The sequence below is a fragment of the Macaca mulatta genome, chromosome 20, assembly GCF_049350105.2.
Source record: "Macaca mulatta isolate MMU2019108-1 chromosome 20, T2T-MMU8v2.0, whole genome shotgun sequence".
NCBI lineage: Eukaryota > Metazoa > Chordata > Mammalia > Primates > Cercopithecidae > Macaca > Macaca mulatta.
In genome coordinates, this window is record NC_133425.1 from 62,560,664 (window position 1) to 62,584,369 (window position 23,706).

General features: G+C 43.7%; 1 protein-coding gene and 1 long non-coding RNA gene across 11 annotated transcripts in view; one reads left to right on the forward strand and one right to left on the reverse strand.

Annotated features, from left to right (window-relative positions):
- Positions 1-3,221: 3,221 nt before the first annotated feature.
- On the reverse strand, positions 3,222-6,608 carry LOC144337630 (uncharacterized). The gene is made up of 2 exons (XR_013411000.1): positions 4,462-6,608; positions 3,222-3,797 (listed from the first exon to the last, which is right to left on the reverse strand). It is a non-coding gene; the product is annotated as an uncharacterized LOC144337630 (long non-coding RNA).
- CBFB (core-binding factor subunit beta) overlaps positions 5,301-23,706 on the forward strand; it is a 77,317-nt gene continuing 58,911 nt past the window's right edge. For 3 of the 10 annotated variants that reach the window (XM_015126323.3, XM_028840380.2, XM_028840379.2), the window contains exons 1-3: positions 5,301-5,706; positions 5,944-6,030; positions 12,793-12,909. In XM_015126323.3, coding sequence (XP_014981809.1) covers positions 5,629-5,706; positions 5,944-6,030; positions 12,793-12,909 — 282 coding nt within the window. In that variant the 5' untranslated portion in view covers positions 5,301-5,628. 10 annotated transcript variants of the gene reach the window in all.

Consider the following 23,706-nt stretch of genomic DNA (forward strand, 5'->3'; position numbering starts at 1 on the left):
GAGACGGGGTTTCGCCGTGTTAGCCAGGATGGTCTCTATCTCCTGACCTCGTGATCTGCCCACCTCAGCCTCCCAAAGTGGGGGGATTACAGGTGTGAGCCACCACGCCCGGCCTGTATGTCCTAAATTTTCTACAAAAAAAGTACAAGTTTTAAATAACTTTAAAAATTCTTAACGGTGAGGGGAGATACCCTCATATGAAGGCTTCATAGTAAAGTAAACAAATTAGTGTAGAACTAAATCCTCCCAGAATCCAGGGGGCTGCTGTGTCCCAGGCGAGCTGACCATCTCCTTGGCACATAGCATGCAGCCAAATGAGTAAACGGATGCTGTGGGGCAGTCATTCCATGGAGGACAATCAGAGGCCCATGAATAGATTTAAAGAAAAAGTATAGCCTGGACAACGTAGTAAGACCACATCTCTAAAAAAAATTTTTTTTTATTAATTACCCAGGCATGGTGGCACCTGTAGTCCCAGCAACCTGCTACTCAGGAGGCTGAGGTGGGAGGATTGCTTGACCCCAGGAGGTCAAGGCTGTAGTAAGCCGTGATTGCACCACTGCACTCCAGCCTGGGTGAAACAGGAAGACCCTCCCCCAAAAGAGAAAGAAAGAAGAACGATGAGTTTTCCCAGTAGAGAAACAGAAGGAAGTCATGGTATGGGCATGTGGGGAATGGAAACAGGCCAGTATGGCTGGATTGCAGGGTGCCATGGGGAGAAACGATAGGAGATAGTGTTGGAAAGTAGGGATTGTCAGGGGGTCATGAATGCTAGGCTGAGGGCCTTTGTCTTTCTGCCCTAAGTTTCTTCAGTCTTGGGGGAGGGGTCTTAAGCAGGAGCGTGGTGTGGTTAGAGCTTACCCCAGCTCTCACCACATTATATTATTATTATTACTACCATTATCATCGTTATTACCATTATTATTATTTCCTAGCCCCCTAGTCTAGTCTGTTTCCCATCACTTGTCAGAAACTAGGAGAGCAGGGGAGGGGAAGGAGAGCAGTCCAAGGCAGCCCTCTAAGATCAGCAGCCAGGCTTCCCGACCCCAGCTTGGCACTCTTCCCACCACAGTAGGCTGAGTCCTGCCATCCCCAGGCACCCAGACAAACTCCTCCACCCCCAACCCCGATGACAAAGAGGCTCATTTGGAGCCCGGGCAAGATTTGCAAACGTCAAACTTATAATTACAAGGATGAAATCATCTGGTTCCTTTTAAGCAAACGGGTTTATTGATCCCAACACTAAAGAAATGCTATTCTGGGGAAACTTGCTCCTCTCTGCTTTCCTTTCCCTATGGGATGGCTGAGCTGGGGGAGGGTGGCTGGGGGGCTCAGAAGAGGGAGATGCCCCTGGGAGGGAGGGGAGATTCTTTGGGCCCAAGGGTGGATTTTACAGTATATAAATTATACCTCAAAAAGAAAAAAATTCTTTAGGGCCCAGGAAACTGCCACACTTGGGCAGATGACACCCTTATCCTGGATTAAGGCCCATTGCCTTCTAAAAACTAGAAGCTGAGTGGAGCCAGGCTTTTAGGCAATGTGCCAGCCACTAATTTTCCTTGTCTCCCACTCCTCTCAAGTCTCATTTGTGGCTCCAGATCCTATTTCAACTTCAAGATGGTACAATATTTTCTCAGTAACTGAAGGGAAACTATTTCCTTAGAAAAAACGCATCAGAGGCTCAGAGACCTCCTCTGTGAGGAGAGGCAAAGATGGGTGGCTGCTGACACCAGTCCTGGATAAAACCATCCTTCCTGCTGGGCCTGTGGAGGCAGGACATCTAGATTTCGATCTTCCAAGTCAAGAAGGGACAAACAGGCTCAGAGGTAGGAATGCACAGCCCTCAAGGGCAGACCCACATCTTGCCACAAGGCCCACAATAGAACCCCTTTCTTCAACCTGTGGGAACCCTTCTAGAACATGTTGGGGTGCTCCCAGAGGAATAACCCCAGACATAGCCTTCTACGAGTGTGCAGTTCAGTGAGGGTGGCAGGCAGGACTTTTGGTATCTCCACTAGGTCTCAGAGTAGAATGATTAAAATCACCACCGTGGGGTCACTTAGCACCTGTGAATCTCAGTTGGCCCATCTGTAGAATAGGATCAATAATACTAAACTTATAGGAAGGAATGAAGATGATGTATCCCAATGCTTAGCTAGTTTCTTTAGAGTTGGTGGGGGGTCTCACTCTGTTGTCTGGATGGTCTCGAACTCCTGGCCTCAAGTGATCCTCCCACTTCTGCTTCCCAAAGTGCTGAGATTACAGGTATGCACTCTCTCTCAAAAAAAAAAAAAAAAAAAAAAAAAGAGAAAGTACAAAAGGACAGTGACGAGACCCTGATCCATTTGAAATAACAAAATGGAGGCTGGCCACCGCTCCTGGCCTTATTTACTTTTTCAAAGTCTGTTTCCTCATCTCTCAGATGGAGACATGAGACCTGACTTAGAAGATGGTTGTGTGGGCCAGGTGCAGTGACTCACGCCTATAATCCCAGCACTTTGGGAGGCTGAGGCGGGCAGATCGCCTGAGGTTGGGAGTTCGGGACTAGCCTGTCCTTCTCTACTAAAAATACAAAAATTAGCTGGGCGTGGTGGCAGGCGCCTGTAATCCCAGCTACTCAGGAAGCTGAGGCAGGAGAATCGGTTGAACCTGAGAGGCGGAGGTTGCAGTGAGCCAAGATCGCACCATTATACTCCAGCCTGGGCAACAGAGTAAGACTCTGTCTCAAAAAAAGAAAAAAAAAAAGGAGGTGGTTGTGTGAACTAACTGAGATAAGGTGCATGAAGGCACCCTGAACAGAGCTTCACAGTTGCACTAGGCAAGTGAAGGTTCCTGCACTCTGCTCAGCTTCATTGTGTATTATCTATTTACCCACCCAAGATCAGCTTTAGGAGTCTGCAGGAGCAGGCACCCACCTAGGAAGTTAGGGAGGTACTCAGAGAAGACCCTTGGTTGGCTTGAATCCTTACAAAAGGAAGATTCCAGATGATAGGACTTCAGATAATTCAGTCAGGTTTTGGGACGGTGGGGGCAGATGTTTCTTGGCACAGAAGAGACACCTGCAAGCTTCCATGTGTGGGCCTTAGTAGAGCTGGATCTTAGCAAACCCCCTTAGCAAACACCCATAGCATAGTGTCTGGGCTAACCCATACCCAACTCAACAGCTGCCAAAGCTGTTAGAAGCACAGACTTAAGTGTACCTTACATGGGTGAAAGTTTCCTTTATAAATTTCCTTTAATTCAGTTTTTTAAAAGAAGTGAAAAAAATTTAAACAACCACCAAAAAGGCATATAGGGGTTAGCTGAGGAGATGGCCTTCTTCAGTATGTGGCTTATTTCCCAGTCATCCTGGCTGTTGAATGCCAGACTACACCGAGTGTGGGTTACCCTGTGGCCTGCAGTTGCCCAAGGCTGTCTGTGGGGCTGCTGTTCTGGGTCTGCTTGGCAGGCTTTGCTGTCCCTTTCCCTTAGGACATCATTCCTCCCCTCCATGAGGCTGACAATGAGAGCGCCCTGCCCTGCTCTGTACTCCCACCCCTCCAGGTCCAGCTCCCTTGACCCTGACCTTGTCTAAGCTCATAGTGTCTGTCTGGCCATCAAGGCCATTCTAGAGATCTTTCAACTTTTATTTATTCCACATTTCCCATGGCAGAAACAATTATTGCTGGAGTCTTTGGCCAAGATCAACTTGGAGGTCTGTGAGCCCTCCTTGGACCCATTGTGGAACAAGAGTGCTTCTTCATGGAGTTTTCTTCCCCCCCGCCCCCCGAGACGGGGTTATGCTCTTGTCACCCAGGCTGGAGTGCAATGGCACGATCTTGTCTCACTGCAACCTCTGCCTCCCAGGTTCAACCCATTCTCCTGCCTCAGCTTCTCGAGTAGCTGTTTGAGATGGAGTCTTGCTCTGTGGCCCAGGCTGGAGTGCAGTGGCACCATCTCGGCTACTACAACCTCCACCTCCCGGGGTCAGGCGATTCTCCTGCCTCAGCCTCCTCAGTAGCTGAGACTACAGGCGTGTGCCACCACACCTGGCTAATTTTTGTACTTTTAGTAGAGATGGGGTTTTGCCATGTTGACCAGGCTGGCCTCAAGCTCCTGATCTCAGGTGATCAGCCCGCCTCGGCCTCCCAAAGTGCTAGGATTAGGCCAGGCGCAGAGGCTCACGCCTGTAATCCCAGCACTTTGGGAGGCCGAGGCGGGCAGATCATCTGAGGTCAGTAGTTCCAGACCAGTCTGACTAACACGACGAAACCCCTTCTCTACTAAAAATGCAAAAAAATTTAGCCGGGGATGGTGGTGGGCCCCTGTAATTCCAACCATTCGGGAGGCAGAGGCAGGAGAATCACTTGAACCCAGGAGGCAGAGGTTGCAGTGAACCGAGATCACGCCATCGCACTCCAGCCTGGGCGACAGAGCAAGACTCTGTTTAAAAAAAAAAAAAAAAAAAAAAAAAAAAAAGGCTGGGATTACTGGTATAAGCCACCGCGCCCGGCCACAGGACTAACTTTGAATGAAACTCTGCCATAAATCCCATGTCAGACTTTCTCCAGTTTGGGCTAAACGACTTCCCTAGAACTTATGGATCTTATTTTTTTTGCAGCTGATTGCACACTGAGTAAGACTGGCAATCGGTTACATTCTTAACGCAGCTTGTTCTTCTTTAGAAACTTAAATTTATTGGGCTCCCACTGTGTGCTAGACCCACATAACAGTTCTCACGCTAACACTGCAAACTTAGGAGTGTCTGCATTTTGGAAATAAGGAAACTGAGGTTTAGTGGTCCAGTTCTTGTCTAAGGCCCCAGCCAGCAGGTAGTGTAGCTGAGTGGGATCCCATCTAAGACCCATCTGACTCCAACAGCCACGACCTTTCCACCATGCCTTGGTTGGATTCTTCGGTCCATTTCCACCTCAGTCTTCAACGTGCACAGCCTACACCCCTACCGGTCGGTTTAGGGACGAAAAGTCCCCAAGGACTTAGGTTTCCTCGCGTTCAAATGACAATCTGGGGTTACTCCGCGCACCTGGGGAACCCAGAAGTTCCAGATGGCCGAGGAAGGGCGGAAGAAAAGGCCTGCGTTAGCTACTCCCGTCTGCTAAAAGGCAGGCGGATCCCCCCACGGCAGCTCCACGCCGAGTGATCGCGGGCGAGCAGCGGGAAAAGGGCAGCGCTGCGGAAGGAGCCCCGGGGCGCCACAGCCCCGCCGCTTAGCCAGCGGGCGGGTGGCGCATGCGCGGCGCGGGCCGCGGAGTTGTGAATGGTGCGTCTTGTTTGCTGGAGTTGGAGGCGGGCGGCCTCGCAAGGAGGAGGGGTGGGGCCGGCGGGGGCGGGGTGGGCGGTGAGAGGAAGTGGCGGCGGCGGCGGCGGCCGGGGGCGGCGAGAGCTGGGGCTGCGCGGGCGGCAGGCAACGGCTGAGGCGGCGGCGGCGGCGGCGTGGGTTGGGTTCGAGCGGGCAGCTGCGCCTCCGACTCCTCGGAACGGGAGCCCACGCGGGCGGGCGCCTGAAACAAAGGGAAGCGGGCGTCCGGGCGCCGCGGGTGGGCGGTCAGTCGGTCAGCGCGGAGCCAGCCAGCGGGTGCCCGCGCAAGCCCCGAGCGCGGCTGGCCGGCGCGGCCTCAGGGCGGGAAGATGCCGCGCGTCGTGCCCGACCAGAGAAGCAAGTTCGAGAACGAGGAGTTCTTTAGGAAGCTGAGCCGCGAGTGTGAGGTGAGGCGGGCGGGCGGCTAGGAGGCCGCAGCGCGCCCCGAGTGGGCCCGGGCGAAGAAAAGTTTGGGCGGCGCGGTCCCCGGGAGTCCCGGTCGGCGCGCCTGCGGAGGGGCAATCTCTCCTGGGCGGCCGTCGCCCGCAGCCTCTGCTTGCCTTTATCGGCGCCGCGCTGGGAGGGCGGGCGCGCGGGCGGCGCCGCGGATTTGGCTCCTGATTTCGGGCCGTCTTGCCTTGCAGATTAAGTACACGGGCTTCAGGGACCGGCCCCACGAGGAGCGCCAGGCGCGCTTCCAGAACGCCTGCCGCGACGGCCGCTCGGAAATCGTAAGTCGGCGGGCCCGGGGCGCAGACAGGGGCGCGCGCGGGTCACTTGTTGCGCCGGGCGGCCGCGGCCCAGGCCGGTTCCGGACGGCGGCGCGGCTGCCGCGGCTCCCGGAACTGAGCGGGCGCCGTCTCACTTCCTACTCGGGTTTCAAAATGCGAAACCAGACGCCGCGGGCCGGTGCTCGCGAGGAGACGCTTTCCCTGGGGCCCGCCGCGGTGGCGCGTGTCGGCCAATGGAGCACCGCGAGTGGGGCTCGAACCCGAGCCAGACTAAACAAGTGAAGGGCATTGTTTAGGCGGCTACACCAAGGAAGGGTTCAGGGTATTTGTGGCAAGCAAGCAAACCCCCATTCGGAAAAACAATCGGAGCTTCATTCAAGGTCGGCGATAGTTTGTTTCTTAAAAGGTGAGCTCTCGGTGATTCTCTGTCAAGCGGTCTCACTCCCAGATCGCCGAGAAGAAATCTTTTCTCCAGTTATGTATTGTCCTAATAGAGAGGAAACGGGGGGGAAAGGCCTTAAAAGTGTCATTTTCTTAGAATGTTAAGCTTCAGGAGAATCAGAAATAAACCATTATCCATATGTCTCGAGTAGGGCTGCCGTTCCTAAAATGCACAGATGGGCGAAACTCACGGTTGATCTCGAGGTCCTCGTTTTAGGAGGCAGATTTGGTGTGTCTTCACCAGATCTTGGGTTGAAGAAAAAAATTCAAGGGTCCTAGTTCCTCTCATCTCCTTTTGGTTTGCCTTGTTGGAGGTGCTGATGAGGAGAGAATGGTAGGAAGAAACCGAGAAAAGAGGTTGATTATTATTTTTTTGAGGTAGAGTCTTGCTCTGTTGCCCAGACTGGAGTACAGTGGCTCGATCTCCACTGACTGCAACCTCCGCCTCCTGGGTTCAAGCGATTTTCGTGCCTCAGCCTCCTGAGTAGCTAGGATTACAGGTGCCTGCCATCACGCCCGGCTAATTTTTGTATTTTCAGTAGAGACGGGGTTTCACCATGTTGGCCAAGCTGGCCTCCTGACCTCAAGCGATCCATCCTCCTCGACCTTCCAGAGTGTTAGGATTACAGGCGTGAGCCACTGCGTCCGGCCTGATTATTTTTTAAAAAGTTAAAGCGCTGTCTAATGGAATGCTGTTACTATCTGCTGGGTGACTTGGACCTATTGCATTGTCAGAGGCTTGAAGTTAGATGCGATTTGAATTTGGGTTAATAGTAGGAAGACATATTGGAAATTTACTCCTCCCACCCCCTTTATAAAACCAGTTTATTTTTATTCAGATATAATTCATATGCCATAAAACTCTTCCTTTTCACCACTGAACTCAAATTTAATTTTAAAGAATATCTTGATATTTTAAGTGAAGGCTTTTTAGAATTGTAATAGTGAGAAGATACTGGTTAAATTTATAGGAGCTCGTGAATATTTGGTCATTAGTGCATGTTATGAAAGACAGTCTCAAGCTTTTAGCCCACTTGCAAGTTTCTTGAGTAATTGTATTATTTATATGATTGAAGTGCATAAGACATGCTTTTAGATTTTGTCACTGAGTGGTATAAGAAAATAATTCATTAGCTGGTGCGATGATCGTGTCATCCTTTGCCTGGGTTACCTTTTGCAAAAGGAAGGTGGTACACTTGAGGATAGAATTTCCTGGAGGTAAAGGATGCAAGTATAAAAGATAAGATACAAAGTATTTGTACTGTCAATGTTTGCTTTTTTGTTTGTTTTGAGATGGAGTCCCGCTCTATTACCCAGGCTGCAGTGCAGCAGCATGATGTAGTCTTGGCTCGCTACAACCTTTGCCTCCCAGGTTCAAGCGATTCTCCTGCCTCAACCTCCTGAGTAGCTGGGATTAGAGGCACACACCACCACGCCCAGCTAATTTTTTTGTATTTTTAGTAGAGACAGGGTTTCACCATGTTGGCCAGGCTGGTTTTGAACTCCTGACCTTAAATGATCCTCCCACTTCGGCCTTCCAAAGTGCTGGGATTACAAGTGTGAGCCACCGCGCCCGGCCTTGTTTTGTTTTGTTTTTTTTTAAGAGAGAGGTCTTGCTGTGTGGCCTAGGCTGGGGTGCAGTGGCTGTTCACAGACATAATCATAAGGCACTACAGCCTCAAACTTCTGGGCTCAAGCGATCCTCTTGTCTCAGCCTCCCAATAGCTGGGACTACCAGGCTCGGTGTCACCATACGCCGCCCCATGTATTATATTATTATCACTATTTTTGAAAGCTGAATTTTTTTGGAATGGTGAATCATAGCTAGTAGGGTGTTTTCTGTCATTTCAGACTTTGCTGAATGGAATTATGAATTCAACCCATGGGATATCTGAAATGCCGTAATATTATAGTAGTGTTATAGGTGGTTAGTGTTTGTCTTAAATTTCTTTCCAGGATGAATTAGACATTCTAGACTTTTCCTGCTTCCAAATATCTGATCCTCACCTGAGCCTGGGAGATCGAGGCTGCAGTGAGCCATAATCACACCACTGCACTCCAGCCTAGGTGACAGAGTGAGACCCTGTCTCCAAAAATAAAACAAATGTCTGATCCGACACATTTTATAAGTTTTAAATTTCTGAAAAGTATTAAAGGTTAAAGAAGGTAGATTGAATGCTGTGTGAGGTTTGCACTTAAGACGACACAGGTCTTATTTTGTTAAGTAATGTAACTATTGGTATTTGGAGAGGAATTTCACATTTCCTAGTTTTTTCTCTTTCTAGTTTCCCTCCTTTAATTTAGTGTTAACCCACATTTAATTACAGGATCCTTAGCTCCTAGAGGGTGGAGACCTTATTAATTCTGTATAAACCCCTCTGGATACAGGTATTTTGCACAATACCATAGGTACTTGATTATTTGAATTTAGAGGCTAGTTAATTTAATGCCTGAAATTTATCTTATTACTTATGAATAGGCCATGGTTTCTTTCTATTTGGCTGTGGAAAAAGGCATTATTTTGCCTGTTTTGACAGCAGCCATAAATGGCAAGAATATCCACAGTTCTCAAAACTATTCCCATTTGCATTTAGATGTGAAATAATTTAAGGATGTGTTGATCATCTCTAACTATAAAAATCAGCCCCCTTATTTTATGCCAATTGAGTTTTTAACTGTAAAACCTAATCAGCATTAAATAAAAGTGAACACCAGTAGAAGAATCTGTGGTAGAATCTGATTTATTCTTTTTTTGAGACTGGATCTCACTCTGTCACCCAGGCTGGAGTGCAGTGGTGCCATTTCCGTTCGCTGCAACCTCCGCCTCCTGCTTCCGCCTCCCGACTAGCTGGGATTATAGGTGCCTGCCATCATGCCTGTCTGGTTTTTGTATTTTTAGTAGAGATGGGTTTCACTGTGTTGGCCAGGCTGGTCTCCAACTCCTGGCCTCAAGTGATCTGCCTGCTTCCGTGAGCCACTGCACCCAGCTTTGATTTATTCTTACGAATTTTTTTTTTTTTTTTTTTTTTGAGTTGGAGTCTCGTTCTGTTGCCCTGGCTGGAGTGCAGTGGCCCTATCTCAGCTCACTGCAAGCTCCGCCTCCTGGGTTCACATCATTCTCCCGCCTCAGCCTCCCGAGTAGCTGGGACTACAGGCGCCTGCCACCGCGCCTGGCTAATTTTGTTTTTGTATTTTTAGTAGAGACAGGGTTTCACGGTTTTTTTTTTTTTTTTTTTTTTTTTTTTTTGAGACGGTGTCTCATACTGTCGGCTAGGCTGCAGTGCAATGGCAAGATCTTGGCTCACTGCAACCTCCGCCTCCTGGGTTCTCACGATTCTCCTGCCTCAGCCTCACGAGTAGCTGGAATTACAGGCGCACACCACCACACCCAGCTAATTTTTTGTATTTTTAGTAGAGATGGGGTTTCACTACGTTGGCCAGACTGGTGTCGAGCTTCTGATCGCGTGATCTGCCTGCCTTGGCTTCCCAAAGTGCTGGGATTACAGGCTTGAGCCACCGTACCTGGCCTATGCTTACCAATTATGTAGTAAGAGTGTTGGAGATGTCTTCAACACTAATAATCAATTAAAGAAAAAATATTTATGAGAAGTATGGTTACTCTATGGTGAGAAGAGTAAAAACTAATACATATTTCTAATTCTGAAGAATGAATGGTAAAAAGTATGTTGGATTGTCTCAAGGTGTGCTATTTTATAATTTGTGAAACCTATAAAACATAAGACAACCTGGAAATCTTAAATATAGGCGTCATACCAGTGTAGCATTTTAATGTTTTCATTTTGTTTCTTTTTTTCTTTATTTTCCTATGACAATATATTAATATTTTGGAACAATATATTAATATTTTGGAACAGACTTTTTCCAACTCTTACGTATATATAGGTATCTCATTAAAAGAGTTCTATGGTCAGATAAGTTTGGAAAATGCTTTTCTAGAATGATCTGTGTTTACCACTTCTGTCTCAGAGAGCGATCTTTATGAGATAATGGACATATAGTGATGAAGCAGGAAATCTCTTCTGAGGTTGGCATCAAGACAGGAGATGAGGTAATACGATCTGCAGAGTGTCTTGGCACAGAGCTGATTTGGGGTACACTGGAGGTGGAAGGATTTGCTACTGAAGAAGCACACCACAGGGATTTTGACACAGGGCATTCATTCATGTGCTGAGTCTCTTTTCTGCCACCACTCTGCTCTGAGAATTTCATTATCTGAAGCTGAAAAAGTTGACTTTCTTGTTGAACTTAAAGTTATTTCTCATATCATTCAGCAAACACTTTCGTAACATTTACTTGGTACTGTTTTAAGCACTTTACAAATAATTAATTTGTGAGGAAACTGAGGTATGCTTCAGGTCATACAGCCTGGGCAGTTTCCCTCCCAGAAACTCCTTTTTTGTTTGAACTAGTGTTGGGGGGTTCTAAGACTTATGCTCATAGTGCATGGGAAGTTTTTTTTGTTTTTTGTTTTTTCTTGTTTTTGAAATGGAGTCTCACCTGGTTGTCCAGGCTGGACCACAGTGGTGCAATCTCAGCTCACTGCATGCAACCTCTGCCTCCTGGGTTCAAGTGATTCTCCTGCCTCAGCCTCCCAAATAGCTGGGATTACAGGTGTCTGCCACCACGTCCAGCTAATTTTTTGTATTTTTAGTAGAGACAGGGTTTCACCATGTTGGCCAGGCTGGTCTTGTACTCCTGACCTCAGGTGGTCCACCTGTCTCACTTCCCAACGTGCTGGGATTACAAGCGTGAACCACCACTCTTGGCCTGAAAGATTTTTAAAAATGATGTTGTAATATTGATGTTAGTTCAGTTTCTATGCATATAAAACATTTACCACATGAAAATGGTACCCCAGTTGATTAGGGAAATGCCATCAAAGAGGTTTAGAGATTTAGCATTTAGGTTGACAAGTGTACTGACAGTGCCAGTAATAGAAATAGGAAGGATAATTTTTACCTCTAAAGAATCTAAGCTGTTAACCATCGGGGAACTATTGGATAGCCAAATTGGTTGTTGGCTTTAAACAAATTGCCCCAAATGTGAACCTCTTAATTTGAGATGAAGACTGTATGCATGGAAACAAATAATGCTTCTGAACTTAATTAGTAGAATAAACCAAACAAAAAACTTTTTTTTGAGACGGAGTCTTGCTCTGTCACCCAGGCTGTAGTGCAGTGGTGCGATCTTGGCTCACTACAAGCTCTGCCTCCCGGGTTCACGTCGTTCTTCTGCCTCAGCCTCCCAAGTAGCTGGGACTACAGGCGCCACCACCACGCCTGGCTAATTTTTTGTATTTTTAGTAGAGAGGGGGTTTCACTTTATTAGCCAGGATGGTCTCAATCTCCTGACCTTGTGATCCGCCTGTCTCGGCCTCCCAAAGTCCTGGGATTACAGGCGTGAGCCACCGCGCCCGGCCACAAAAAACTGTTTCTGGTTTCAGCAAAGAAGAGTTTACATTTAGATGATGAAAAATGTATTTTTTCAAAAATGCTTTTACTTCTTTTTTTCTTAATTTCCTTTGGGAAAGGGGTAATGTCTTTGTTTTTTGCATGAGGGAAATATAGAGGTAACTTGCTCAAGGGCTACATAAAATGACACTTTATTGAAATGGTTTTAGATCGTTCCATCTGTTGAGCTCTAACATCCAAATCTTTTATAAATATTAGATGAATACTTTTCTCTCTGTTGTAGTCGGATCAAGTTCTCCTAAAGTGAAATATTAGAAAAGACATATTTTTAAAAATCATCTAGGGTTTTAGAGAGTACTGTGACATCGCATGCTAATGTATGGTTTATCAGAGGAGAGACAGAAATTCCAAGTGCATTTTTTATGTACTGCCTGCCATGCAGTGTTTCTTTCAGCAAGGGAAATCAAGGAAAATTAAAGTGTCTCATTTATACAACTTTAAATTGAGGTGTTCTTTAAAATTCAAAACCTTTAGATTTTCAGTGATTTTTACATTTAAAAATAGAAGTTTTTAAATGCAAGGATGGATGGTGGCTTCTGGTTAGACATTAGCAGTGTGAGATCCTAACGTCAGCAAAAAATGACCTGAAAGAAAGTATTGATTCCATGTCTGATTTTATATTAAGCAGCCAATGGCAAATGTCCTCAAAATGGAATCAGATGTTTGTAACTTAATACTTAAGAAAAATGATGAGTGCATGTTTTTTTACTTTTAAGTATTCTCTGTGCTGCCTGACTTAAGACATAAACTGATGTAAAAATAAATGACTGCCTGCATAATTTATGTAATGTCCTGCTCCTGATCCTGTTTGTATTGATTTTTCTAAAAGGCTTTTGTGGCCACAGGAACCAATCTGTCTCTCCAGTTTTTTCCGGCCAGCTGGCAGGGAGAACAGCGACAAACACCTAGCCGAGAGTATGTCGACTTAGAAAGAGAAGCAGGCAAGGTAGGAAACGTTTCTTTGCAATTTAAAATACTGTGAGTTGTTTTGTTAGAGATTATTTGGTAATTTACATTTTAATAAAGATCACAGATCTGATTACATCAGCATATGCTCAGATTTGCTTTCATTCCATGTTATAAGGATGTAATATAAATTTTATTTATTTATTTTTTTTGATGGTGTTGAGCTCTTGTTGCACGGGCTGGAGTGCAGTGGCGTGATCTCTGTTCATTGCAACCTCCGCCTTGCAGTTTCAAGCGATTCTCGTGCCTCAGCCTCCTGAGTAGCTGGGATTACAGGCACCCACCACCATACCTGGCTAATTTTTGTATTTTTAGTAGAGGTGGGGTTTCACCATGTTGGCCAGGCTGGTCTCGAACTCCTGACCCCATCATGTGCCCTCCTCTGCCTCCCAAAGTGTTGGGATTACAGGCGTGAGCCACTGTGCCTGGTCAATATAATTTTTTAAAACCACTGGTAAACTTTTATATCACTCCATTCCTAATTTCATGTACATGATATTTGTCATAGAACATTCTAACCCTTAAGGAAAGTAACAGAACAATTACTTTAAAAGTTTGACAATACGTATTTTGTTTACAAAAATATATGTAAGTATAGTGCTATAAAAATAAAATTAAGAGGTGAATGGAAAAAAAAGCTCTCTAGGTTTAAAAATTAATAGTATTTAGAAATATCTCATAGGTAACTTTTTAATTCCATTAACAGCAAATTTACATTTGAGAAAAAACTGAAAATTTTAACTCAGAAATATGTATTTTTTGTTTTGAGAAAAAGTTTCTGGGAACATGTCTTACAGTTTTGATGTTAGAAGTTTAGATTAAAGATACAAAAATATAGGTAAAATGTTTAAGCTGAGAGCCTTATTTCAAGTCTATGTTAAATGTATTATGATTTTGATTTGGGTGATTTTTTTTTTTTGAGATGGAGTCTCTCTCTGTTGCCTGGGCTGGAGTGTAGTGCCGTGATCTTGGCTCACAGCAACCTCCACCTCCTGGGTTTTAAGCTGTTCTCCTGCCTCAGCCTCCTGAGTAGCTGGGATTACAGGCGTGTGCCACCACAGGCTAATTTTTTTTTTTTTTTTTTTTTTGAGATGGAGTCTCGCTCTGTTGCCCAGGCTGGAGTGCAGTGGCGGGATCTCAGCTCACTGCAAGCTCCGCCTCCCGGGTTTACGCCATTCTCCTGCCTCAGCCTCCCGAGTAGCTGGGACTACAGGCGCCTGCCACCTCGCCTGGCTAGTTTTTTTTTTGTATTTTTTTTAGTAGAGACGGGGTTTCACCATGTTTGCCAGGATGGTCTCGATCTCCTGACCTCATGATCCACCCGTCTCGGCCTCCCAAAGTGCTGGGATTACAGGCTTGAGCCACTGCGCCCGGCCATTTTTTGTATTTTTAGTAGAGACGGGGTTTCACCATATTGGTCAGGCTGGTATTGAACTCCTGACCATGTGATCCGCCCGCCTCTGCCCCCCAAAATGCTGGGATTACAGGAGTGAGCCACTGCACCTGGCCTGGTGAAATTTTAATGAATAGCATCTTGGATTGGTTGATCCTTGATTGAGAAGTCAAGGAGTTGACTTCTTGAAGTAAAATTTTTAAAGAAGAAACACTCTTTTAAATCTAGTTTTATACTCAAAACACCCTTTTGGATCCAGTTTCATACTCATTTTTTCTGGGTTTGTTTCGCGGTGTGTTTTTGTACCTGTTTTTATCAACGTATTAAGTTAGTTTTCTCCGTGTCATCATGAATGGCATAACCTGCCACATTTATGTAACGTGAGAAATGTCTAACTATTCCTTTGAGAAAATTAAAAGGATTTTGTATTAGGAAAAAGATTTTTAATCTTGTGTGTGTATATATACATATATATACGTGTATGTGTATATGTATATGTGTATAGTGTGTATATATGTGTATATATGTATATATAAAATTAAGAATTTTTTGTTTTCTCCAATTTTATGGAATTAGATTTGCTCTTTTGTGCATGACAAAACAATCTTTGAATTGGAAAAGGGAAAATAGATTATAAGATTTTAAAAAATGAGTAATAAGCAAGCAGTTTGCTTTCCTGTGTATTAGTTTGTTTGCTTGGAAAACTAAAAGTGAATGTTCCAGATTTTACTATTTGGTAATTCTTACACAGTATATAAGGAAGAATTTGAGAAGTCCTTGTAGGATTGTTGTTTTTTTGGTCCTTCTGATGCGTGTATGTGTGACCATTGAAATTATTATTTTTTCTTGTTTGAATACTTTAAAGTTTGTTTAATGTGGTAGCTCAGATACTAAAGACATAAACCAAAAAAACAAATTTTTTTTTTGTCAGCTTTAGCCCAAAACTATTTTAATGCTTCAAGAGCGTCATCTCAGTGTTACTGAGGTCTTCCAGTATTTAATAACTAATAAATGGGTTGTTAACGCTACTAGAAGTTAAGTTTGCTTGAATTAATTTAATGATACTGCTTGACTAGTGTGAAGACCACATTATCCTTGGACTTAAGCCATTGAGATGTTTTTAATTATATGACCAAAAATAACAAAAATGTGAGATGGTTTGTTCTAGTACAGTCATGTGTCGCTTAATGGCAGGGATATGTTCTGGGAAATGTGTTGCTAGGTGATTTTTATCATTGTGTATATATAGAGCATACTTAGACCTAGGTGGTATAGCCTGCTACACGCTTAGGGTATATGGTATAGTCTGTTGCTCCTAGGCTACAAACCTATACTGTACAGCATGTTACTGTACTGAATACTGTAGTCAACTGTAACACAATGGTAAGTATTTGTGTATCTTCATGTATCTAAACATAGAAAAGACATGGTAAAAATACAATATTAAAAAAATGGCTTTGAATGGAGCTTGCAGGACTGGAAGTTGCTCTGGGTCAGTCACTTGAGTAAGTGGTGAATGAATGTGGTTCTGTAGATTTTATAAACACAGTATGCTTAGGACACTCTAAATTGCTTATAAAAATTAAGCAATTGCACTACAATGTTAAAATAGCTATGATGTCACTAGGCAATAGGAATTTTTCAGATTCATTATAATCTTACAGGACTACTGTCATATATATGATCCATTGTAGGCTGAAACGTTGTTAAAGCAATGCATGAGTGTATTAAAAAGATATGTTTTTAATTCTATTAGGAAGAGTGGTAGAACTGATGCAAGCTATTAGGAAATGTACATTTTTTAAATTCTGGTTTTAGAAGTTTTTTTTTCTGTCAAGTGACAAATGTGAATGTTTTCAGTTTTGCAGGCTTTCAGTCTCTGTCACAACTACTCATCTCTGTAACTACTTAATTCTGCTGTTGTGGTGTGAAAGGGCCCTAGACAATATGTAAACAATTGAGTGTGGCTGTATTCCATAAATGATGACACTGGTAGAAATCACTATCTTTCCCTCAGATGTAAATCTGTAAATGTTATGCATAGATCATGTATTTCTCAAATAAAATTTTGCCAACATCTGTACTACTTCTGTACTTTTTTTCTAGAAAAAAAAGCATTTTAAGGCAAAAACTCCTGCTGCACTGTTCCATGCCACTGTAATAAAGTTCTCCAGTGAATTTGGAGAAAAGGCATTGCCCTGTGTTTTCTCATCCATGGAGCTCAGACTGTGGGGTCTCGAATTTCTTTTCTCTTTTTATGGTCTGTTTCTTATAACCATTAGGTTTTGTTTCTGTCCCCACAGGACTAGGACTGGAAGCAAAGAAAATTGAAGGAACTTCTCCAAATGTTAATTATTTGCCTCTGTTCCTTATGTTGGATTCCATATCAGTGTGTTCTTTCATATTCTTTCAACTGAGTTACCTCCTGAAGCAGCTTAGTTCTCGTCCCGTTCATATGCAGCTTTGAGGAACTATAGTTGTTAAGGCTTTAGAATTAGGCAAAATTGAGTTAAGTTCTGGCTTCTGCATTTACTATGATGTAACTTTGGGCATGTTTAATTATTATAATCCTCAGTTGTAAAATGAGATTAATGGATACTTCTCAGGGTTGCTGTTGAGAGTAACTGAAATAGTGTATGTAAAGTCTTTAACCACTACTGTACCCGTCACAGTTATCCAAAAATTTATTCATTCAGAAGGTCTTTGTTGAACACCTGTTATGTGTACTGAGCATTGTCCTAGGTATTTGAGATACATCAGTGAACAAAGCAGAGATCCTTAATGGACAATATACATAATAAGTTATGTAATAGCTTATAAAGTGACAATAGCTTTGGGAAAAAGGAAAGGTATTATAGGATAAGGGTGATCAATGAGCAGGAACGTTTGCAGTTTTAAATTGGGTGGTCTGGGTAAGGAAGATCATACCCGAACCAAGACACAAAGGAGGTTAGGGAATGGTGAGCCGTGCAGGAGTTGGGGGTGGGGGAGAGATGTTCCAGACAGAGGAAACAGCCATTATAAAGGGCCCCAGAGTGGCACCCTGTGTTGGATCAACAGCAAGCAGGCCATTGTGGCTAGAGTAGACTGTGAAAGAAGTTGTAGTAGATGAAATCAGAAATAATAATGAGCCAGTTCATGTGACCATGGTAGGCCATTATAACCACATGGGATTTTTATTCTGAGTGAGATGGGGAATAGTTTTGAGTGTTTAGTTTGCTTATTTTTTAGGTACAGGGTCTTGGTATGTTGCCCAGGGTGACTTAAACTCCTGGACTCAAGTTATCCTCTTGGTCTGCTTCCGAAGTAGCTGAGAGTAAAGGCATGCTCCTGCTGCTGGCTTTTGAGTAGATGAATGATATGATCTGCGTTAGGTTTTGACAGACTAATGCTAGCTGCTAGGTTAATAATAGATTATAGAGGGCAAAAGTGAAGCAGGCTATTGCAGTAATCTTGGTGAGAGACCAGGGTGGTAGCAGTAGAGGTAGTGAGAAATGGTCATATCCTGGATGTATTTTGAGATAGAGACAACAGGATTTGCTTATGGATTGGATATGGCATGTGAGAAAGAGAAGAATTAAGAATGACTCTAACTTAGGCTGAGGCAGGAGAATTGCTTGAACCTGGGAGGGGGAGGTTGCAGTGAGCTGAGATCGTGCTGCTGCACTCCAGCCTGGGCAACAAGAGTGAAACTCCATCTCAAAAAAAAAAAAAAAAAGAATGACACCCACTTTTTGGCTAGAGAAACTGGGAATATGGGTTTACTGTCATGCGGGCTGGGAAAACTGGCTGGAACAATTTTGAGTAGCAGGTTAGGTCGATTTAGGGCATGTGAGCTTGTTGTGGGAGCTTGTTATTGCAGCTTGTTTCTTTGCTTTTTTTTTTTTTTTTTTTTTTTTTTTTTTTTTTTAAGAGAGAGAGGGTCTCGCTCTGTCACCCAGGCTGGAGTGCAGTGGTGCGATCATAGCTCACTGTAACCTCAAACCTCAAACTCCTAGGCTCAAGAGATCCTCCTGCCTTTTTTTTAATCCCCCACAAAACAAGGTCTCATTCTCTTGCCAGGCTGGAGTACAGTGGTGCCATCATGGCTCACTGCAGCCTCAACCTCCCAGGCTCAGGTGATCCTCCCACCTCAGCCTCCCGAGTAGCTGGGACCACAGCATCTCACCTGTAACCCCATCACCACCATGCCTGAAGTTATTTTTGTATTTTTTGTGGAGATAGCGTTCTGTTATATTGCCTAGGTTGGTCTTGAACTCCTGGCCTCAAGTGATCCTCCTGCCTTGGCCTCCCAAAGTGCTGGGATTACAGGCTTTTTAAAAAAACATTTGTTTCTAAGTGTTTCATTATTTTTTCTGCCTCAGTCTCTTGACTCACTAGGACGACAGGTATTTGCCACCACATCTGGCTGATTTTTAAATTTTTTTGTAGAGAAAATAATTATGCTCAGGCTGGCCTCTTAACTCCTGGCCTTAAGCAATCCTTCCACCTTGGCTTCCCAAAGTACTGGGATTACAGGCGTGGGACACTGCATCCAGCCTGAGTTTTTTTTTTTTTTTTTTTTTTGAGACGGAGTCTCACTCTGTCGCCCAAGCTGGAGTGCAGTGGCGCGATCCTGGCTCACTGAAAGCTCCGCCTCCTGGGGTCACGCCATCCTCCTGCCTCAGCCTCCCGAGTAGCTGGGACTACAGGCGCCCGCCACCGCGCCCGGCTCATTTTTTGTATTTTTAGTAGAGACGGGGTTTCACCGTGGTCTCCATCTCCTGACCTTGTGATCCGCCCGCCTCGGCCTCCCAAAGTGCTGGGATTACAGGTGTGAGCCACCGCGCCCGGCCCAGCCTGAGTTTTAACAAATGTATGCACCCATGTAGATGCTACCACAGTCAAGATATATTTCAGTTCCCCCCCCCCCAAAGGTTTCCTTGTGCCCCTTTGCAGGAATCTGGGACCTGCTGGACTGGGTGGTTCTGCCTCAGTGTCTCTCATGAGGTTGCTGTCAAGCTTTTGCCTGGGACTATGCAGTCTCTGAAGACTTGACTAGAACTGAAGGATCTGCCTGTTGGTAGGTGGTTTCACTTCCTAGCTATGCTTCTCCATAGAGAGAAAAAGAGTGAAGCCACCATGCCTTTTATTTATTTATTTATTTATTTTTTGAGACAGAGTTTTGCTCTGTCACCCAGGCTGGAGTGCAGTAGAGTAATCTCAGCTCACTACAACCTCTGCCTCCCGAGTTCAAGCAATTGTCCTTCCTCAGCCTCCCAAGTAGCTGGGCATATGCCACCACATGTGGCTAATTTTTGTATTTTTAGTAGAGACGGGGTTTCACCATTTTGGCCAGGCTGGTCTCAAACTCCTAACCTCAGGTGATCTGCCTGCCTCAGCCTCCCAGTGTGCTGGGATTATAGGTGTGAGCCACTGCGTCCAGCCCACTGTGCCTTTTATGATCTATTCTTCAAGTCACTTTCATACTTTTTATGATCTATTATTTGAGTCACTTGTTGCTTAGCCTGTTCATTAGACGCTGGTCAGTAAGTCTAACCCACATTCAACAGGGAGAAAGGTGTTCACACACACAGGGGTGTGAATACCAGGAGGCTGGGATCATTGAGGCCATCTTAGAGGCCGGCTAAAATAATATTCACTTAAATTTAGTGAACTCAGAAAAAATTGAATCCTAACAGAGCGGAAACAAAAAGCTCTATATTCTCTATTATTTGAAATACAGTTTTATGATTTAAGAAAATGGGCTCATAGAAATTAGTCCTTTTATTCATTCTGTTGCTAATGTGGCTATAGAATATTTTCAAATCAAGGGCTTCCATAAGGAAGTTCTGTTAATGGGTGACTGATTATAAGTACATACCTTACATATGACCAAGTCACAGCACAGAATTTTATAATCTATCCTTCAAATATATTTGAAACTATTATACCCAGGTACCTGGTGAGCTGCCTACATTGGCTCTTAATAAGGATCTTTCTCAGAAATGGTTTAAACTAATACAATATAGTAGAAAGAGCTCTAGATTTGAGTCAAGACAACCATAACTATTTTCCTTAACATGTAAATGAGGATCAGAATGTCTGCCCTATTCATGTGCCTCGTGAGAATTAAATGTAGTACCGGAATATGTGAAAATGCCTTTTAAATTGTAAACCCCTATCCACAGTTAGACTATTTAATGGTTCTGTAGGGTGAGATTATAGCTAACTGATTGATAGAGTGTTTGTGCTATAGCGTGCCTTAGGTAAACTTCATGTCAGGTAGTTGAAAAATGTTGGAACACTACATCTTTCCCAAGTGTTCCATCCTGATGTGTTACAAACACTGGCAGCCAAAATGTTCTTAATCCTTCTTTACATTAATTTAGCTGTCAAAAGACAAGGGAAAAGCAACTAATCAGAATTTAAATCATTCTTAAAAGTGTATAGACCAAACAACTCCAATTCCTTTTTTCTTTCCTCTTAGGACTTATTTCCATTTACTTTTATTTCAAATAAATGCAAGTGATTATGGTTGACCATAAATTGTTAGTCTTGAGTGGTCAGATTAATGGTTTTTACATGTATTCTGTATCTCATAAAGCTTCATTGGTATTTTGAAATAATGATTGTATGTACTGACTTTGCGATCCCAGTTTATGACTTTAAAGATAAGGGGTATGAAAATCATTTCATAAAAGGAAAAAAATGAACTTTACAGTGGTACTGTTCATTTTTTTGTGTAGAAATTGAATATGCTATCTAGTTTTTACCACATTGACCTCAGAAAAAGAGAGGTTACACTTTTTTATGGTTTATATTCCTGTTTGTAGCTTGTGATTTTAATTGATAGTCAAATACATTAATATCAGACATCCAGAAGTATTTATAAAGTATATATCATTAGAGTAGCTACTTTGAAAAATTTTGATAAGTTATATATTTTTTCTTTGTGGACTTTTATACTTAAAAGTCTTTTAATTTATTTTTATGAGCATAAAATAAAGCAAAATCTAACAACATTGGATTTAATGAGTAAGGACAGAATTTTATTTTAAATGGCCTTTTCTAATAAAAGTCTATGACTCTGCTTCTTCTGGAACCTTTTACGCACTTGCCTGCAGGATCTTTGTCCCAAAATAAATATTGTGTTTGTTTATATACCATCCACAATTTGGCACAGTTTACAGGACTTCTTGATGTTAGCTTTGAGAAATCCCTATTTACACTCAAGAAGTTCCTTCTCTGTAGATAGCCCAGACATTCCAAATAAAAGATCTCTGTGGTAAAGCTTTGGAGTGTGATTTTCTTTGAGAGAGATTGAGGCAACTTTACAAATACCTTGTCACATCTGGATTTTAAGTATTTCAGTTCAACTAAAATATGAATTGACAGCACTTTGTTATTGACAGTTTAGTGTATTGAAATCTGGTTTTAAAAAATGTTTTAGGTATACTGTAATACTCTAATAATAACTGAATCATACAATTTAGAACTGGTAGCTGCGAGCTTATATATATATAAAAGACACCTTTGTATCTAGAAAAACGTTTGTATTTTTAAAGAAAAGTTTTTCTTTTCATTATTTTTCAATCTAAGAGAGGAAGTCGACTTTCTGAAAAAAGTAAAATGTTTTGGCTGGGTGTGGTGGCTCATGCCTGTAATCCCAGCACTTTGGGAGGCTGAGGCAGGTTGGTCACCTGAGGTCAGAAGTTCAAGACCAGCCTGCTCAGTGTGATGAAATCCCACCTCTACTAAAAATACAAAAAATTAGCCAGGTATGGTGGCATGTGCCTGTAATCCCAGCTACTTGGGAGGCTGAGGCAGGAGAATTGCTTGAACCCGGGAGGCAGAGGTTGCAGTGGGCCAAGATTGCACCACTGTACTCCAGCCTGGGCAACAGAGCAAGATTCTGTCTGGAAAAAAAAAAAATTAGAATGTTTTAAAATTAGTATGTCGTAGTACCTTCCAGTTAAAGAGTACATGAATCTGAATATATGGTAAATGCACCTCTGAAGCACTTGAAGATTGTGTAGTCCCTTTTTCCCTTCTTTTGGATTGCATTATTTCCATTTTAGTGTAAAGGTGAAATTCTCATTCATGACCTTTCCTGAATTACATAGTCCAAGTGAGAGAAGGCAGAAATAATGTGTCTGAGAAGAGCATCTTTCACTCTTCCCCTTCTTGCTTCTACTTTCTACCTTTTTTTTGAGACGGAGTCTCACTCTATCGCCCAGGCTGGAGTGCAGTAGCGCGATCTCAGCTCACTGTAAACTCTGCCTCCCGGGTTCACACCATTCTCCTGCCTCAGCCTCCTGAGTAGCTAGGACTATAGGCGCCCGCCACTGTGCCCGGCTAATTTTTTGTATTTTTAGTAGAGATGGCGTTTCACTGTGTTAGCCAGTATGGTCTCGATCTCCTGACCTCGTGATCCGCCCTCCTCAGCCTCCCAAAGTGCTGGGATTACAGGCGTGAGCCACTGTGCCCGACCTTTTTTTTTTTTTTTTTAGATGGTGTCTTGCTCTGTCACCTAGGCTGGAATGCAGTGGTGTAATCTTGGCTCACTGCAGCCTCCACCTCCTGGGTTCAAGGGATTCTCCAGCCTCAGCCTCCGAGTAGCTGGGATTACAGGCACCTGCCACCACGCCTGGCTAATTTTTGTGTTTTTATTGGAGATGGGGTTTCACCATTTTGGCCAGACTGGTCTCAAACTCCTGACCTCAGGTGATCTGCCCACCGTGGCCTCCCAAAGTGCTGGGATTACAGGCATGAGCCACTGTGCCTGGTCTTTTTCTTTTTTTTTTTGAAACTGGATCTCTCTCTGTCACCCAGGCTGGAGTGCAGTGGTGTGATCTTGGCTTATTGCAACCTCTGCCTCCTGGGCTCAAGCGATCCTCCCACCTCAGCCTCCCAAGTAGCTGGAACCACAGGCATGCGCCACCATGCCCAGGTAATTTTTTTTGTAGATACGGGGTCTCACCGTGTTGCCCAAGCTGATCTCAAACTTCTGGACTCAAGTAATCCACTCGCCTTGGCCTCTCAAAGTGCTGGGATTACAGGCGTGTACTCATCATTTTTTTTTAATGGTTAATTCAAATACTACCAGGATACACTATTGAAATGTTGACTGAAGATGTTAATTTCTTTGTAACACTGCTATGCCCTGGTTTTACTGTTTCCCATTTTCACTTGTAATTTTTCAATCAGCATTATTGAGGTATACTTTACATACAGTACAGTTCACCTATTTTAACTGTACAAGTCCGTGACAACTGTGTATTCAGTAGTATAACCACCACCAAAGTTAAGATATAGAATATTTCCATTGCTTCAAAAAGTTCCCTCATGCCCCCTTGCAGATAGTGTTCTAATTGATGAAGACATACATGCACTGATACTTTC